Genomic DNA, 19,052 nt, shown 5'->3' with positions numbered 1-19,052 from the left:
CACCCAAAACCACAAGTACACACTTACATTTTCACTAAAATTTAAAGATAGGCCTACATAATTATACAGTACAGTAAATACCCATTTTGCCCTAACGAAGGGCACTAGAGGCGATTTTATCACTACCAGTGGTCAATGGATCCCGTATCAATGGTATCACCCTCAGGTGCTGACTGGGGGCGGAGCGCCAGGGACCCCAGGCACGAGGGGACCAGACATTGTAGTTAAAAAAAATTTAATACAAACTATAAATAATACCATAGTTTTATTCAATGGGGCCTTGACATTTTTAAACAATAAAAGCTGCATTCTGATGTTTGACATTTGTTTCTGATTTTGTGATCAATCTGCTTTGCATACGTTATTAAAACATTTTTGTTTTGTTTCTCACTGAAATATTCTCTGTATTTATTTAAACCTACATAGAGTAGATAGGCCCCTCAGACCCAAGGGGTCTTCACGCCCCCCCCGGCCCCCAGCGTCTGTTTGCTCACCCTGCTCGCAAACTTCACGCTTGTTTTGCTCACTTATTAGGGCCCCCTCCACTAACAGTCATTGCCCCCAGCATTTGTTTGCTCACTCTGCTTGCAAATATCACACTTGTTTTGCTCACTTATTAGGCCACCCTGACATCAACTTGAACATAAACTTTCAAGTTTACACTCCTAAATCACATAACAGGCATTTATTAAATCACAATATTATGTTATTATTAAGACAAGCATCTTATTCAGGCTGCAGCCCTACTCCAATAAAATTTAATCTAAATAATCTTTGCAAACACATTATATTTATGTGCAAGTTAGTATTTCTAGTGGACGGAATCTTACAAGCAATAAAATTAATAATTTAAACTACTTTGATACAGTATACATTTAGTGAAATTCAATGTTATATTAAACCACATATCAGTAAACAAAGTAGACAAATACATTTGTGTCTTTAAAGTTATTGTAATTTTATATATGGAATAATCATGATAGTTTCTATAAATTTAAAGCATTATTTATATAGATATGAAATGTATAGTGCATACTAACAAATATTATATACATTATTCAATCAATAGAAACTCATTATATTCTATGTAAATTTACATTTCTTGTTGATAGAATCCTATGCATTTATTAACTATATAAACAAATTTTATACAGTATATTTGGTCAAAAATACCTGTTTATTAATAATAATAATAATAATAATAATAATATGTTTTTTACACTATTGTAATTTCTATGGAATGAACAGTTTCTCAAAGTATATTTATTACATATTATATTTCTTGGTGGACGGAATCCTATATGCATATATTAACTATATAAACAAATTTCATACAATATATTTGGTGAAAATTAACCTGCTTATTAATAATAATAATAATAATCAAAATAATAATAATAATATATTTTTTTACACTATTGTAATTTCTATGGAATGATCACAACAGTTTCTTTTATATAAAGTATATATATATACATTAAATATATACTACATTAGAAGTGTATACAAAAACATACTGTATAACTTTCTGGACTAAAAATATAAGCCTCTTCATTGATGAAGATTTGTCAAAACGTTCATAAAACCTAATAAAGTTTTTTTTTTTTATTTGCTTAATTAATGATCACCATTTAATTCTTTATTCCTAATTTTGGAAACAAGCCTCCAAGCCAAAACAAATTGAGATTTAAATTCTTAAAAAAACCAAATGAAAGGAAAATATGTACACTCGTTGAAGGTCAGATAATTTGAAAGAAGACTCACTATATGAGTTAAAACTTGTAGGCACTAATATACTAATTTAAGAATTTGGAGGCTGGGAGTTACTGCTTGCCTGGCTCTTAGGCCTGTTCTCTTGAACTGACACTCTGCTTGACTCAAGCTGAGCCACATCAGCCTGTGTGCTGGTTCTGCTTGGTGAACGCACGTCTTCTTCCACGGATGTCTTATTAGGTGGATCAGGGGCAGCTGGCAATGGTTCGTTGGTAGAGTATGACAATTGGCTAATCGGATGTCTGGAAATTGATGCCTGGCTCTGGGTTCGGCGAGTTACCCTGCTTTTTGATGATATATGTGATTGCCTGCTGTAAAAACAGATTTAAAAATTGTGGAGAATTTTAAAGATTTTAATAAAAAATTTCTGCAACAAAAATTACAATGGTTTGCTAGCAATAATGAAAAATAGACAATATCATTAATTCATTCAACTCACTCAACATACTAACTACTCCATTTTTCACAATTCTGTGTTAAACACTGCAAAGGTATGATGGTGATGATGATATGAAAACGATGATGATGGTGATTTGATGATGTTGATGATAATGATGAAAAGCGTAAGACAAAAAAGAAAATGCTTGTTTGCCCTCCTGCACCCACACCTAACGCACTGAAAAAACATAGGGTCAGAAACACAAAAAAACTTAATAATTTTTTTTTTTAGCTTTTTTCTTTAAAAATTAAAAAAAATGTGAGTGAATTTATATTTATTTTTTGCCAGATGCCCTACAAATTAGTCTAAAGTTGTTGTCTAATGTAAGGTATTGCCATTCTAGGCATCTGTGTTTTTTTTTTCTATCTGATGAGTATCTTAAAAAAAAAAAAGTTTCACTCGCCCCTTTTTATTAGTAAAAAAAAAGAGCAAACAAAAAATTTATTTTTTTAGGCCTAATGATAAAGTCAAATGTATATTATTTCGTTCTTTCTGTATAAGTTTTTATTGTGCTACGCTCTGGTCTATGTATAGGCTTTCATCTATGAACACACTGAGAGTATGTTATAACAATATTTTAAGAAAACTGTTACGCCAACCGAGATACTGTAGTGCTAATGCACTATTTGTTAATAATAATTTATTATCTTTCCAAGAATTTATGAGAAAATCAATCTTTAGCTTTTTAAAGCGATTTTCTACTTGTGTGAACGCTTTAGTTCGTTCTGTAAATGGATTTTTTGAAAGTTCTAGGCTCTCAAAAAGATGGAACGAACTTCTTTATGTTAATCCTTAATTTCTAAGGATCAGTGGGGTTTATTTTCCCCTTGTATTTATATTATTAGTAGTTAAGTTGACGATGTTTAACTATGGATGTAAAGTCTGAAATAAAGAATAATGAATAATGAATGAATGAATTATGTAGACGATGACGACAATGATGTTGATGAAGATGATGAGGATTTTCCTGTATTACTCCCCTTGAGCTACTACTGAAGGAAATATATAATATACAATTAAAATATTATACCTATGTACACTCCTACTGCCATCCATTGTTGTTGCTGGTCTACTTGGGATACCATACATCATGTATGCTAGATCAGCATCATCATCTATAAAACTTGACATTTCACTCTTAAATAATAATTAAAAAAAAAAACCATAAGCAAAACATGAGGAGTTGTTGGTATTGATTTCAGTGTGTTTTTAAGTTATATTGAAGATAATGACTGATTGATTGACTGACCTTATTTGGAACTTATACAAAATATACAGGAATACAATATAAAAATATGATAAAGCAGAATTCAGAGGATAACACAAAAAAGTTAAAGCTTATTTCAATTTTAGGTCCTCACACAAAACATTTGGCATAATAATAAAAAATAACCATGCATAACAAATTAATCTCTCAATTTGTTAAATATTTGATAAAGTTGATATCTCCCCTCTCATTTATTTTTGTAGAATGTAGTTGAATTCAAAACAGAATGTAAAGTACCGTCTAGTAGGATCAAAGTAGGCCTACAGCCCCAATCCTGAAAATTTCTGAAAAGTTATTAGTGTATATAAGGACATACCACAAATGTATTGGTCCTCTTCCTTTTAAACTTGACTTCTTCAACCTCTTCATCTATCACCTCTATCGCTTGAATGGTTTTCTGCTGCTTTAGGTTTAGTCTGTGACTTGTAGGCCCAAGTTCAAACTGATCGCCATCAAAGTCGTCATAGAAACCATCATCGCCTATTTAAAAAATAATGATTAAATAAAATAATGAAATACAATACTAGTTTCAAAAAGAACCATGTAATGTAATAAGGTTAATTTTCAATTAGAATATAGAAAGGTATTATTAATGGCTGTAGATTTGTAGAGGGCCTACCACAAGTTGTCTACATTTATAGTGATTTGAAAAAGGATACAAAAAAGTACATGCAGCAAATAATCCACCTAACAAAAATTTCTTCTTTGGTGTACCTAAGATACACCCCATCACTCCAGAAAACTTCTCCAGGTACTTTCTCTTCCCCTAGAAATTTGCACTCAAGTAGTTTAAAATCAACTTGTATGTCCTCATTCCCCTACCTAATTGGCACCCCCTCCCCCATTTTCATTTCTGGATCCAGAAATTTGAAAAAGAGGCAGATCAGAGAAGGATTTTTACAGATTGGGAGTTTAGACCATCTCAGCCCCATCATGAGTGGGCCTGAGGTAAGAAAGTTTATAGCTATGACACAAATACAGCTCTCTCAGACTTAAAGTTTCTTCATGTTAAAGATATTTTCATAAATTTAGGTTGTCTGGGCCAGCTGGGCCCAACTCGCTTGAATCCGCTTATGAGCCGACATATCTAAAAACGTCCCCTAAATTAAGAATAATCTAGAGGGTAATGAATAGAAAACATTAATTAACCCCCATCATTAACAATCCATAAAATATCCCAAAAATTAAGTGAAGCCCTCACTGCCTTACATTTTGTGAATGTGCCTTATTTTATACTACCGGTATGTACAGTAACAAAAACTAATCATATGTATTGTATGTATGTAGATGATTGATTGATTTTAGACAGCTGGTGTCGATGTTTTCATTCTCTTTAAAAAGTTTGTTCAGAAATAGAATCAGACTGTCTGTTTTATGTTGCGCACCATCTTCTAGACTGTTAACTTTCACTTCTAAATCAGCGATTGTTTTATGTCTTCATCCGACTGAAACTGTTTGCATTTAATGTAAAAATTGTTTATGGGGATTGAGCAACATGTACACATAATTAAAATGTCCTTGGTGATAAAAAATGCCGAAAGTGAAATATGTAAAACATTGTCTACTTCACAATGAAAATCCAAATAGATTAGAGGCAGTGTGCCTTGTCACTGTGAGGTAGTGCTTCTTTTAGGCAGCGTCCTCTGATTCAGCATTCAGAATGTCTTGATTTTTGTCTGAAGCATTCTCTGAATTTAATTTAATTTTGATAACGATGTACATTCATGATATTAAAAATAGTTTACTCTACATAAAAACATCAAGCTTCTTTCACTCAGCAGAAAAAAGGAATCGTCAACTAAACATAAGTTATGTATAGAAGTAGATATACGAGTTTAGGGATATGTTCCTCAAAATTGGAATGATGTTCCTTACTTATGTAAATATGTTCAAAGTAATGCAATAATGATACCATTTCTTATGCTGGGTGATACTTCTATTTTTTTAATGGAAAACATAAGTGTATTTTTGTAAATTACCTTCCCAAAACCATTAGGATATAAGTACAAATATAATGAAGGTCACTCCAAAAAAAGGTATGGCCATTTTATACTTGCCTTCCACCTGTCGATGCTTAAGAACCAGAGACTCCATTGGGTTGTACAGTTTCTGGACGGTGTCGGTGTGCTGTGCTCGTGACTTGTCAACATGACCGTTTACAAAGATTCCTAAAGAAAACAAATTTCAACAAATCAAATTTAAAATGTTTTTCACAAGTACTATAAGTATAAATATTTGTTTATTGAATAAATAAAGCTTGTATTTTACAGAACAGCCAAACAAACTTGATAATTATTGGTTATAAATTATAAAATTATGATGATTCAAGTCCTAAAATAATGTTAAAATATTTACAGACATTACACTGACAATTGCTTTTAGTTTTAAAGTTCAACATGCCTAAGTTGAATCCAAAATGGCATTGAAAAGTTGTTTAATAATAACAATAATAGATGGATTTATATATATAGTGCAAATAAACAAAATCTCTATGCGCTCAGATCATTTATTAATGAAAATCACAGTTAGGCAAAGTCGACTTAGGCAACTTTAACTGTATTTACTTGATTCTAGTCATTTTTCAGCATAAATGTATTACTGATTAAATAAGAATCATCTCAATAATGAAGGGTTTAGCTTTACTTGTATGTACTGTATTTTAATTATTTACCAGTTTGCTGATAGAACTCCGAGACTTACCAAGGACATACATCTTAAGAAGCATCCTCCGCTTCATTGGTGTCATCAGAATAAAATCATATTCACGCTGCGCAAGACGTCGCTTGAATTCCGGCATCATCTTCAACAGTTCTTGTGAGGTCTCTCTAATTGATGCTTTTACAGACTCTGCAAAGAGGGACACAGGAGCTATCTTTGAGTGTGCTTCTATCAGCTCATCAAGAAGATCCCACAGAGCATCATGAATGGGGTCATTCAGAAGCTCTGCTTCACGACAATATGCATTTATGATCTGTATCTGCCGTGAGACCTCATGTGCTGGGCTGAAGAGTGGATTGGTTAAGAGAGCATGCTCAAGGACTATTCGCCCCTCCAGCAGGGCACGCATATATTTCTGCGTATCTTCACTTAGTTTCGCCATTCCACGAGTAGTCATCTGAGGCCATAGAGGTCTTCGGGAACAGAAAACTCCTGTATATCGGAGGACGATGTAGATGATCCAAAGGAAGGTGACTCCAAGCCAGAAGCCTAGAATTGCCATTAACTCATCATAGAGGTATGTTGGTGTGAAAAATGCATTATTGTTGTCAGTATTCTGCATCACACCCATGAAGGCTAAGAGAGTCAATGAAAAGAAACTGCACAGTATGTAGACGTTAAATGAGGTTACACGGAATGGGCGTTTGATGGCCATAATGATAAAGATGATCAATATGGTAGTAAGAACTAAACTAATTTGCACCAGCAGCTCTGTTAGAAATATCGCATACCATATCACAAGGAGAAACTTCATGAACATCATAACAGGACGATAGTATGCCCAGAAACGCTTGAAAGATGAGAAGATGTGGTAAAGATTTAAAGCCCACAATGCATCAAGTGAATGGCTGAATTCCGATTCTTTTAACTGGAGGTAGCCTTCATGTCGTTCAGCTTTTTTGCTAAAGAGCTGTGTACGAATCTTGGCTATCATCCAGATTGGTAGAAGTATGTACAAGTTGACAGCAATGGTCAACGAAACAATTATATAGGCAAAGTGCTCCCCACTGTAGCAGGAAGTTTCATTATGCACATCTAAATTTCCATCGTTGCTGCAATGGAAGAGTTTGGCCATGGTAACACCAATCGGTAGTGCTATAACCTCGCATAAGACGATGTAAGTTCGCTGCATAGTAGCAATCCGTAGCAGCAGATTGTAGTTTTTTTGGTAGTTCATGTAAATGTACAGACTGATGAAGATAACAATACCAACAAAGACAAACACCATCCACCCAAAGATGAGAAAACGATAATCTAATGAAATCAAAGAGCTTGCAATGAAGCTATCACGGACAGAATAAAACACACTTTCATCATTCACCTTTAGGAATTCCCAGATGTCCAAATTGAAGAAGAATGCAAAACGTGATACATACAGCCAATCATATGGCCACGTCCAGCGTATGGACATTGCCATAATTAACGCATAAACTTGGATGAAGTCTAAGATCAACAGTAGAGCATCATGAATCACAAGTTGTATCTTGCGATTCCGTCGACTTGAAGAGTTCTTTAGTACATCATCTCCATACTGCTGGTACCCATGTTCTTGGATGATGTTATCAACTTCTGTGTGGATGTAATCTCTGCCTCTGGTACGTTGCCTTTTTCTGAGTTCTTCAAAGGATGCAAGATCAGTTGACAGCGGCAGAAGGGGAAAACTGTCAAGCCTGTCGTCAATCCCATCCATAACAAGTGTATTATCTGCCATACTTTTTTGTGAGTCTATTACATCTCAATTCAACATCAAAATAACCTAAATAATAAAGAAACAAAAGATATAAATCCTGCTATTTTGAACATTATTAATTTAAATTATTGCATATTGTTATTGTACACTACAGTACAGACAGTATGTAGGGCCTAGCCTAGGCCTGCTGCCCAGCCAGGATGTAGGCCTAGGCCTAGATCTCCCCCGCCCCAGTTGTATCATGATTCAGGCTAGCTAGGCTAATAGCCTAGCCCTAAATTATTAGCACAGCAGTACAGGTGTGAGTAGGCCCTAGGCCCCTAGTACTAGTGTACTACCTAGGCCCTAGGCCGAGAGTACACTTACGCTAGGCCTAGCCTAGGTAACCTAGGCCTAGGCTAGGCCTGGGTCTAGGCGGCTAGGTAGGCCCTAGGCCTACTAGGCCTAGGCCTAGCTAGATTATCGTTAGAAAAGAGAGGTTGAGCAACAACAAACAACCTTCTAAAAAATAATGAACGAAGCACCGAATAAACATATAAAATTGCCAGCAATCTTATTTGACTTTGAACGGTTACTTCGTACCTTCTTACTCAAGAAATAAGTCAAGAGAAAAACTTCTGTGAAACCAATTTCTAGCTTTTTTAATCAGCCTTCAGCCGATCATCATCATTGTTTGCCATCACTATGACGTCACCTGGTTGGATACCGCTCCATGCCACGTGACCTAACTTGAACGTTACTGAAGGACAGGAGTACTAAGTACTTGCTTTTGCATTAACTCTTTGGTAGTCTTCTGGAAAAGAACACAAGATGAAGTTTCTTATAAGCTGGCTTTTACTTATCAGTTGCAGTCACTTGGGTTATGGACGACTTGAGCGGTGAGAATCAGTCAGATATACAGTAGTATTTGTTTTATCAAATATTGTTATTATTATAATTTTCATTCATGGAGGAATTAGTTTCATCTTAGGCCTAAAAAAATAAATTGTTTGTTTGCCATTCTTTTTTTAAAATGATAAAAAGTGGCAGGTGGAAAAGTTTTTTTTTTCGTTTTTTTTTTTTTTTTTTAAAGACTATACTCATCAGATGGAACAAAAATAACCTACAGAGGCCTAGAATGGCAATATCTTACACTAGACAACAACTTTACAACAACTTTAGACTAATTTGTAGGGCATCTGGCAAAAAATAAAGATAAATTCACTTACATTTTTTTTAATTTGTAAAGCAAAAATCTAAAAAAAAGTTTTTTTGTTTTCCCGCCCCTATTTTCGTCAGTTAGTTGGGCCGGGTGGAGAAGAGCAAACAAACAATTTGTTTTGGCCTTAATTTGAAATCTTGGAAAAAAAAAAAAAGAAAAAGAAAAAGAATATAAAATAGGCCTGTTTACTCTATATTCCTGATTCTTAATAAATTTGGCTGTGGAGCCATTAAATCTGGCCTGGGTACAAAAATTAAATTTAAAAAAAATGAGTAAAGTAAAGGAAAATTAAATCATGCGATAAATCATTTTCCCATTAGTGATGACAAAAGCAACCCCCTATTGAAAAACATTATAAATAAGCCTATATTAATTAGTAAAATCAAAAGAACAGAAGCTTGTTTTTTTTAATGTATTTGATCTTGAATTTTCTAATGTTTCTGTAATAAATTTTTAAAAATTATTTTAAATAAAGTTTTTATATTAGTATTTTGTACTTGTTTTCAAAATGTCTATTTACTTTAAAATTTTAATTTCAAGGAACGATCACTGTGTGATTATCATCACACTTTATGTTCATTATACTTTATATGGCAGCTGAACTTATTATTTAAAAAAATTTTTGATCTTGTGTTTTCTAATCTATATTAATTATTGTCTAGTCATTGTAAGGTTACATCTGAAGGTGTGCCGATTTTACATAAGCATTATCCAAATAATTGACTAATTGACTCTTGGTGCATTTGTATAATGTAAATTTCATTATACGGTATTGAGTTTTTGCTTTATATTATATGTTTTGTAAATTTGACTGATATTTTTTATCATGACCATGATGAAAAAACAGCCTGTAAATTGTTATGTTCCGTGAATAAATAAAGCTTTATTACTACTACTACTAGGCACACTGATCAGTGGCAGCACCAGTGGGGGGGGGGGCAGGGGGACTTAAGAAATAGAGGAAACAAAACGGGAGATCTTTTGGCCTTTGGATATCACACCTTTTTCCTTGATGTTCTATATAACCATATTTGTCTGCATAAAAAGAAAACTCTGGGCAGGGCCTTTAACCAACTGGTCCACTGGTCAAAGTTTGAATCTAATTGATGCAATGCACACACGTGAAACAGCATGCATGCCAACATTTGAGTAATAAAAATCAGAAAATAATAAGATGTATGTGTTTCTTCATAGATTTTTACAATTTAGCGCTACACATAGGCTGAGGCCTGGAGGCCGAGTGGGGGCTGGGTTTGGGAGAAGGCGAGGAGTGTTCCCTCTCGTGTGGTGGGTCTGGGGGGCGAAACCCTGGAAGCTCCGGGGTTAATTCTTTCTGTTTAGAGAGCCAAAATGATTGATTTGAATATGTAATTACTGATTTGTAAAATTTGATTTAGACTAAATTTGATTATCTGTATAATATAGTGATTAAATTCATTTTTAAATCAGAAGCTGGGGTAAAATTGGGACAAAATCAGGAGTTTCTTGGTCAAATCAGGAGTGTTTTGGCATGTATAAAACAGTTGTCAATGTGATACACTCTCCTTTACATAAATTTTTCAAAGGACAAGACTTTATATTTAAAAAAATGATAGCAGAATATCTTATTGTTAATATATATTATTAATATTAATTATTATTATTATCATTATTATTTATTATAATTTTCAGTATTATAAACCAAATTTTTGTTTCCTACTTAGGATACGTCTCACTAAGTTTGATAGTTTGCGTCGTCAGTTGATTGGTTCACGCACTCCGATGGAAAAATATTTGAAGCACAACTTGCAAACCAAGTACAACTTGCAAACCAAGTACAACTTGATTGGAGGGCCTGTAAGGGAGCCACTGACAAATTGTCTAGATGTAAGACCCTAAGGAATCCATTTTTCTCCATATTCTAACTTGTTCTAAAATTTTGTATAATATTGATAAGAAATACAGAAAGTAAACTGGAAACTATAAGTAAAGACAGGGATCATCATCGTCGCCATCACCATAACATCACCATCACCATCATCATCATCATCATATTTATAATTACCATCTACCATCATCACTATTGAAATTAAATAACTACAGAATATTATTATGATTATTATCCTTTTGCTATTATTATCATCATTGTCTTCATTATTATTATTAAATTACTGAAAATTTCTGTTACTTATAAATAACTAAAATACATTATTTTATCAGATGGAGTACTATGGAGAGATCACAATTGGGACACCCCCACAGAAATTCAAAGTTCTTTTTGACACTGGATCATCCAACCTGTGGGTTCCCTCAGTTAAGTGTCGTGGATGTGGTGGTATGTAGTGATATATATTTTATGTTGGTCAAGAGGCATATAAAAAAATCTGTACTTTAGCTGGAAACAATGAATTTTCTGGTTAATGCATCTTGGTATCTTTATTCACATCAAAATAAAATAGTACATAGAATAATTAATTGCAGTTAAGAAACTGGATTGCAAAAATTAAGTTGTTTAAAATATTCAAACATTTATAAAAAATTACAAATTACTGTACAGGGCCTAAACACAGAAAAAAGTACATTACCGCAGAGAAATACAAATAGAAATCGATAAGTTTCTTCACAAGAAAAACATATCAAAATGTGAAAAAATGAACTAAGCTCAGTTACCATTAAAAAGTAGACCTACAAAATCACATCAAAAAGTTACAAATTACGTAAAACAGACAAAAAGCAGGAAACAAGGAACCAAAGAAAACGAGATTGGGACTACAAAACAGAAAAAAGTATGCCTTTAACAAACCAAAACGCACGCAACATAACCTACAATCCACCCCCTCCAAGTAAAACACACAAAAACACACCCAGACTGACAAGCTGCCAGTGGAATATCGAGAAGTCTTGAAATTGGGGTAGATGGAGGAGTGAAGGTGAAGTGGGGGTGGCTCAGTGATCATTTGAGGGGCGATAATTCACAAAAGAGGTGATTTTCGGTGATTTTTTAAGTACTTGACTGTGATTTTTTGGGGGGAGGGGGGTATTGTAGTATGTAATTCAGATGTTTGTGGGCAATGATACCGGGATGCTATAAAATAAGATGTACTCTGAATGTGGAGTGCTCTTTCGTTAAAATCTGGGACATTATGCAGTTTATAATTAACAATTTTCAGGCATCTTCTTTACTTATGAAATTGCATTGCAGATGAAAAGTGAAGGCAATCAGCCCACCCCCCTCTTAAATTATGTAGGGGGAGAACTTGTCCCTTATTCCCATGATCTATGCCCATGGCTGCATGAGAGTCCACACCATCTTAGTACCAACATGGTTGGTGCTGAGATGCAAAAATTTGAGAATATGGTGCCAGGAAAATGCACTTTCGTCTTAAAAATATTACCAATAATTCATGTCAACAATAAATACAATTATTTTTCTTAATACAATTTAGGGGGTGCGATCGCACCGTCTGGACCCCCACCCCCGCATCTGCTCCAGCTACAGTACCTTATGCAAAAGTAACCCACTGATAAAGTGAATCAGACCTAGCATTTTCTGTCCAGACTATCAAATTTTATTTGACAAAACATGTGACATGCCTAAATATGGTCATGATAAATATGATAATATAAAATACCTTTCCTTGTTACTATAAGAAATGGTACTACTTGGTTTACTCATTCAGATTGATTGTGTAGAGTAATGTTTGTCACATCAGCCAGAAAATACAGGCTGATAATACCACAAAGGCCCTGTGCCATTTTAATCTCCAGGGAAACATTCCATTCCCCAGGGTCACAATGCATTTATTCCCTATGAATTAGAGAATATATTTATCCCCCTCCCCTGCCATGTGTCAATCTCATATATTTATGACCTTCATGTTCTATTTTTTTGTGCCTATAATTAATTCATAGAAATCCTGCTCCTGTTTTTTGTCCAAAATTTTCTGTAAACAGGCAAAACACTTGATAAATAGGTCTACCTGTGCACACACACATACTGCTCACAATCATCAACAGCAGTTAAATAATAACCAGATCATGTGTGCAATTATGCTTCAGCAGATGATGTTCGTAAGATGCGTGTGCACCTGTGAACTTGGTCTTGATGTATGGCATGTTTCGCATGAATCTAGCACATAATAGGGTGGTTCATGCTCTCATCAGTGTAGATTATCTTGTAGATAAGGGAGGAGTCATTTAAAATTAATAAACTAATAAACAGTCATTCCCAATAAAATCACACATGCTGTGCTTATATGTAGATTTCTGCATATCATGATAAATACAGTAATGAGACTCTAATGCCAAAGACAGTCATCATTCTCTCATTAATGTTCATTCATCAACAGGAAAATGTATACCCGGATAAATATCAAGGGAAAGCATTCGGTTTTTAAATTGTAGTAGTGTGTGGGCATAGATAGTTTAAAACAATGTACATATCACATGTGCCACTCCAGTTTCACACTGTTTCACACAATTCAACAGACTTCACATTAAACCAAAAATTGTAGCATCATGTTTATGATTTGTAGTTGTTATAAACGGAAATTATTTAGCATGTTTTAACAGATCCATTTGTGGCAGCTTTTCAATTGCGAGTACTGTGCTCTAATTGACAAGGTCTTTTGACGTGTGACAAGCAAAGGATGTATTTGTATGCACTTTTAGAACTCGAAGCTGTCAGATTTTCTTCGGCGAGTTTTTACAGGCATGATTAGCTAGTCTTGCGTGAAGATCCCAAGGCCCTACATGGTTGAAAATCACCTACTGTACAATGTGCAATGCTCCTTTTAAAAGATAGAGATAGTGCTTTTTAAAGTTTGAAGCTTTAGGTAGATACTATTTGAAATACTTTCAGAAAGAAACCAACGACTGACTTTGAATTAGGCATTTCGTGCTGAAAATCCCTTATAGATTGGCCATCCCTACAAGTTAGGAGTATGGACAAACAAAATTTTTTTTGGGATGAGGAATACCCTGGGAAGAAGGCCTGGAATCGGCTCATTTTTGTGTTTAAAGAGGTTCGGGCCTACCAAAGATATGGTACTGGTACTGGTACTAGGTTATATTGTGCCTTTCACTTGCGGTTAAGAAGCGCAAGCCAAGCCTCAATATTTCAGGAAAACAATGGTAGGCATAAAATCAGTCATTATTCAGGAACCCTATGCATCACAATAGTACAGTCACACAAAAAACAAAGACAAATAAACAGATTACAACAATAAAACACAAATAAAGCACAGACAAAGATACTGTTTGAAGTAAAGTTTGGAAAAAAACCCCTTCAAAAATTCAACATCACTTAATTCCCATTCTTTTTTATGCAATAAATGTGGAAACTAAATTATTTATACATCAATTTGAAAAATAAAGTACATGTTTTCTCCATTGGAAATGAATCTAAAATCTGGAAAAAACCTTTAAAAAATGCATTTAAATATGGAATTTCATCGTATAGAGGAATTTCACAAATTGAAATCACATTAAGAATTAAATAAATATCATTTACACTTTGTTTTACTAATAATTCCTTAATTTGGTTACCACTTTATCACTCAATTGTCATTCATGCAGAGAATACAGAAACAGTATTTATCACATTGGAATATACATGTTTTCCTCATTGGAAATCAGGGTAGCAGGTCAAAACGGCAACAAACCAAAATGACAATGACCAAAACAGCAATAACCAAAATGGCAATAAACCAAAACAGCAGTGATAAGTACCAAAACGGTCGCAGACCAAAACTGCAACGACAAGTACCAAAACGGCAAATGAGCAAAATCAATGCCAAGAGCAAGTGCCACCGGGCGCACCGCAGTTATTAATTTTTGAATATTGGCATGGGCTCGTTTTCCTGCTTTTAATGTTTAATCGCTTTTTAAAAAATTTTTTACACATCCATGACAAATTGTTTAGATGCCTCATTTTTTCTATATTTAAATGTTATATTTATTTGAATATTTACTGCTTCTATATTGTTGTTATACTGTGTTATTATTTCTATTATTATTATAATTACTTTCATTATTATTATTATTATTATTGTTTTTTTAAGTTAATTTTTTTATTTAATTTTTGTTAATTTACTTTTTTTTCCGTGTTTTTTTACTTTTATTAAATAAATTGTTTTTGAAGCATTTTGCTGTATTTTAAAGTTTTATTTATTTGAATGATTGTTTACTGCTTCTATATTGTGTTTCCCCTAATCTTTTATTATTGAATTTGTATGTTGTTATATTGTTATTTGGCCTATTATTTTTATTATTATTTATGTTATTATTTTGGTTTATTGCCGTTTTAGTCCATTGCCGTTCTGGCAAAAAAGTGTTGCCATTTTGGTTTATTGCTGTTTTGGTCTATTGCCGTTTTGGTCATTGCCGTTTTGACTTATTGCCGTTTTGACTAGAAAGCAGAAATGAGACTGCAGTATGTGGAATGTTCTGGGATGGATTGAAAGCTTAAATGGTTGTAAGGCTAAAAAATATATTGTTCAGCATCACATCCATAAAAAAATCTTTGACAGAAATTTGTACAGTACTCCATGAATTAAGCCAGGAAAACAAATTGAAATTGTGTGTATTTTTTTTGGATGGAGAATAGCTGGGTAGAAGCCGACACCTAAAATCAGCTCATTTAATGTTTAAGGAGGTTGGGACTATACCAAAGAAGCTATGGTACAGTTGAAAGATAAGGTAAAACTTAGAAAAAAAAAAACCCTTCAAAAATTCAACATTACATTGATTATAGTTTATTTGATCTCTACTTTACCAGTTAATTTTCATTCATGGTTTAAAAATGGTTGAAAATGGTTAAAAATATAGAAACTCAATTATTTATATGTGATTATGGGAGGGGCACACCATATCCGGTGATAGTAGTTTTTATACCGCTTTTGCCACTCCTCAGCCCTCCTCGTTCTTTATTGATTTTGTTGTTGTTGTACTGGCTGAAAGGAATAAAATAAAATAAAATAAAATTACATTGGAAAATAAAGTACATGAATCTAAAATCTGGAAAAACCCTTAAAAAAATATTGAAATATTGAATTTCCTTGTATAGAAGGATCAAATTTCAGTTTTTGATGATTTTCACATAATAATACTATTATTGTCCTTAATTTGATTACCAATTTACCACTAAATTGCCATTCATGGTTTTAGCAGAGTAAAAAGAAACAGTATTTAAACATCACATTGGAATATACATGTTTTCCTCATTGGAAATCAGACCACAGTATGTGGAATGTTTTTGGGATGGAAGCTTAAATAGTTGTAATGCCAAAAAATAAACATTTACATATTGTCAAATTATACTTCAAAATCGTTTTTGAAGTTTGAGAGTGCTATTTCCAAGTGTATAGAAGTGCTAAATCCTAAAAAATCGCAACCTCAGCTCAAACAATGGTAGGGCTGAGGGTTGGTGTGGACTCTTCGTCCTGACCATCTAGAACACAAAAATTTTTTGCAAACTTTTGCGGGGGCATACGCCCCCAGAAAACTTAGGGTGGTATTATTAGCCCCTCTTTCGGACATATCTGGATCCGCCCCTGAATGAGAAGGTGACGAGCAATTATCACCCATAATTCTGCGCATTAATCAAACCAAACCAGTGTTAAATTTGCTATTCTAATGCAACCACATGGTTAGATTACAAGGTATGCTCTCACTTCTATTGACTCACAAGCGCGTTCAGGCGTTGGCTGGTACAGTATTGAAACCAGCCATGTGGAAACTCAAAGCAACGGAGAGTATGACGCGATAGGCTCGCTATCCTATGATATTAAAAGGCCTAAAGATTGAAAAACTAATAAAACTTAGATATTCCAATGAAAGTAGCAATTAACTAAAAACAAATTAAGGTTGGTATAAAACATTTTGGCCAATAAATACTAAATAAAACGAAAAAGGGCACAATAAAATATTTTTTTGGAGTTTTATTCTTGGGTATGCAGAGCACCTTGCTTGCCTTGACGGGCCGCCACTGGTGACACTTGAAAACCTGTGTCAGTCTGTTTTTGGTTAAGGCAATTACTACATGATATTTTGAATAAATTTTAGCTTAATTTGACCAGTTTATACATAAAAATCAACAGGTCTCAATTGATGTATGTCCATGGCCTATACCTATCACCAACCAACCATCGCTCACCCTCATCCTTGGTAAAAAAATAAACAAAAAATAAGCCGACTAAAGATTTTTCAGATTTTTTTGGTTGGTTGTGTGTTTTCTCTTACTTCATTTTTAGAGCAATAATATGCATGCAATATATTAGTGTTGTGTAAACCATAAAATACATTTTTTATATGCCAATTTTTGAATCTTTTAACATGGTATTTTAAATTTATTATAATTAATTTCATTTTCATTTTATATCGACGGATCAAATTATACACAGTGGAATTCACTATACGTAGATGAGTACAAGGTGTTTCCACTGATAGACAAAAAAGGAAGACATTTTAACAAATAAGCAGATAAATGGTGAATAATAGATAATTATTCTCAGATGGGACCATAGATAGTGTATCATATACTGCTTTGATTGACAGCTAGCAAACTCATCATTTTTAAGAAATGGGCTGCGTCAGTTTCCATTTGTGTGTAAAGATTAGAATTGGCTTTGGTACTGCATTTTTTTCTTGTCTTTTTTCTGTGCATGAATTTGCGTCTTTTTCTTTATCTTTCCTTACAGCTTAAGATATATTAAATTCATTATTTTAAGTCAACTCAAAAAAATTTCAACTTTTGTTACCTTTTGAGTGTTTTATACCGAATAAATAGAATAAATAAATAAATACATTGGTAAGATAATTATTAGCTTTCAGTTGAAGTTTACACCAATAAAACACATTTTGCTGATTAGCAGACACTGTACATAAATTGTTTATAAATTATTTATAATCTTTACAGGGACACTTATTATTATTTTGCAGGTGATTAATTTGGTATTTTTTGTTTTTTTAAACAGTAAATTAGCAAAAGACTAAATGATTTTGTTTCTCATAGGATACTGATCATTTATATTTAAGAAGAAATGGTTTTAAAATTTTATTTTTTGAAGATTTTTTTAAGGGTAGTATAGATACTAAAAAAAATATATAGAAATACAGAAACCTAGTTTTTCTTAGTGATTCACAAACAAAGCAATTATTCAGCAACAGGGAGAATGTATGTGTAAATTACATAGTAACTTGACACAGCATGTAATAATGTCGCTTTGCACCGAGAGTGTGAAAGGTTTTCAATAATTCTTGACGTGTCATGGTTGCGTTAGTGTCTCTTGCTAGATGTCGATCAAATAAAAGTAAAAATTGAGACTTGTAAAATTCCACTTTTCTGCAGTGTCAGCTCATGAATTTCCAGCTAGGTTTGATGTGCTGTTTGCAGTCGCATTGATGTGTGCTAGAAGGAAGGAAGGAATAACTGGTACAAATCACTTCGTTTTTTCTCTCTAAAACAAAACAATGTCCAAAAAAATGTAGACACTCTAACGAATCAAAATTAAAAATGTTCAAATCAGAAAAATTTTTTACTTTTGACACAATATCTATACCTGAAAAATAGAATTAAAGCCAGAAAATATTAATACTCTTTTCAAATTTTACTTTAAATTTTACATTATCAAAAGATAAACTCTAAACCTACTTGAGGTATTGCATATTTAAGTGTTAAAGAGGAATCTGTATGAAAAAAAAGGTGCATTACTAGGGAATCTAACAAGCTCGTTACTAATCTTTCATACTCTTTTGTAAAATGGGTAGTGGAACAGCACCAGTGCTTGATGCACCACAATAACAAAGATCTCCCTACTTCAAGATGGTGAGCCCATGCCACATCCACTCCTCATAGTGGATTATAAATTTAATAATATTCTTAATAACTTTTATATTTAATACTTTATTGCAATAATCACCAACATTTTGGGTTGCCATTTAAAGGCCCATTCCCGGCAAAAGATTTCACTAAAATAAAGAAAAT

At 33.4% G+C, this 19,052-nt stretch overlaps 2 protein-coding genes and 1 long non-coding RNA gene across 5 annotated transcripts in view; 1 reads left to right on the top strand and 2 right to left on the bottom strand.

The window, feature by feature from the left end:
* Window positions 1-670: 670 nt before the first annotated feature.
* Window positions 671-8,600, bottom strand: LOC117110591. 3 transcript variants are annotated; one of them, XM_033253344.1, is made up of 6 exons: window positions 8,470-8,600; window positions 6,180-7,953; window positions 5,537-5,647; window positions 3,796-3,959; window positions 3,243-3,349; window positions 671-2,084 (listed from the first exon to the last, which is right to left on the bottom strand). In XM_033253344.1, exons 2-6 carry the CDS (start codon window positions 7,906-7,908, stop codon window positions 1,802-1,804), a joined length of 2,394 nt encoding a protein of 797 aa, XP_033109235.1. In that variant the 5' UTR covers window positions 7,909-7,953; window positions 8,470-8,600; the 3' UTR covers window positions 671-1,801. The 3 variants fall into 3 exon arrangements, with proteins under 3 accessions (XP_033109235.1, XP_033109236.1, XP_033109234.1); XM_033253345.1 differs by having other exon boundaries at window positions 8,478-8,580; XM_033253343.1 differs by having other exon boundaries at window positions 8,386-8,516.
* A 34-nt stretch (window positions 8,601-8,634) lies between these two features.
* The window catches only part of LOC117110592 (lysosomal aspartic protease-like), a 17,542-nt gene continuing 7,124 nt past the window's right edge, over window positions 8,635-19,052 (top strand). The window contains exons 1-3 of the mRNA XM_033253346.1: window positions 8,635-8,765; window positions 10,792-10,954; window positions 11,288-11,402. Coding sequence (XP_033109237.1) covers window positions 8,698-8,765; window positions 10,792-10,954; window positions 11,288-11,402 — 346 coding nt within the window. The 5' untranslated portion in view covers window positions 8,635-8,697. The remainder of the gene's footprint in view (window positions 8,766-10,791; window positions 10,955-11,287; window positions 11,403-19,052) is intronic.
* The window catches only part of LOC117110594, a 5,126-nt gene continuing 3,124 nt past the window's right edge, over window positions 17,051-19,052 (bottom strand). Inside the window, exon 3 of the long non-coding RNA XR_004445729.1 lies at window positions 17,051-18,476. This is a non-coding gene — a long non-coding RNA (uncharacterized LOC117110594). The remainder of the gene's footprint in view (window positions 18,477-19,052) is intronic.

This window comes from Anneissia japonica, unplaced genomic scaffold, assembly GCF_011630105.1.
Source record: "Anneissia japonica isolate Jap-2015-1 unplaced genomic scaffold, ASM1163010v1 scaffold287919_len575428_cov197, whole genome shotgun sequence".
NCBI classification, from domain to species: Eukaryota; Metazoa; Echinodermata; class Crinoidea; order Comatulida; family Comatulidae; genus Anneissia; species Anneissia japonica.
The sequence above is the reverse complement of the archived record's forward strand: the minus strand, read 5'-3'. Positions and strand labels throughout refer to the sequence as shown.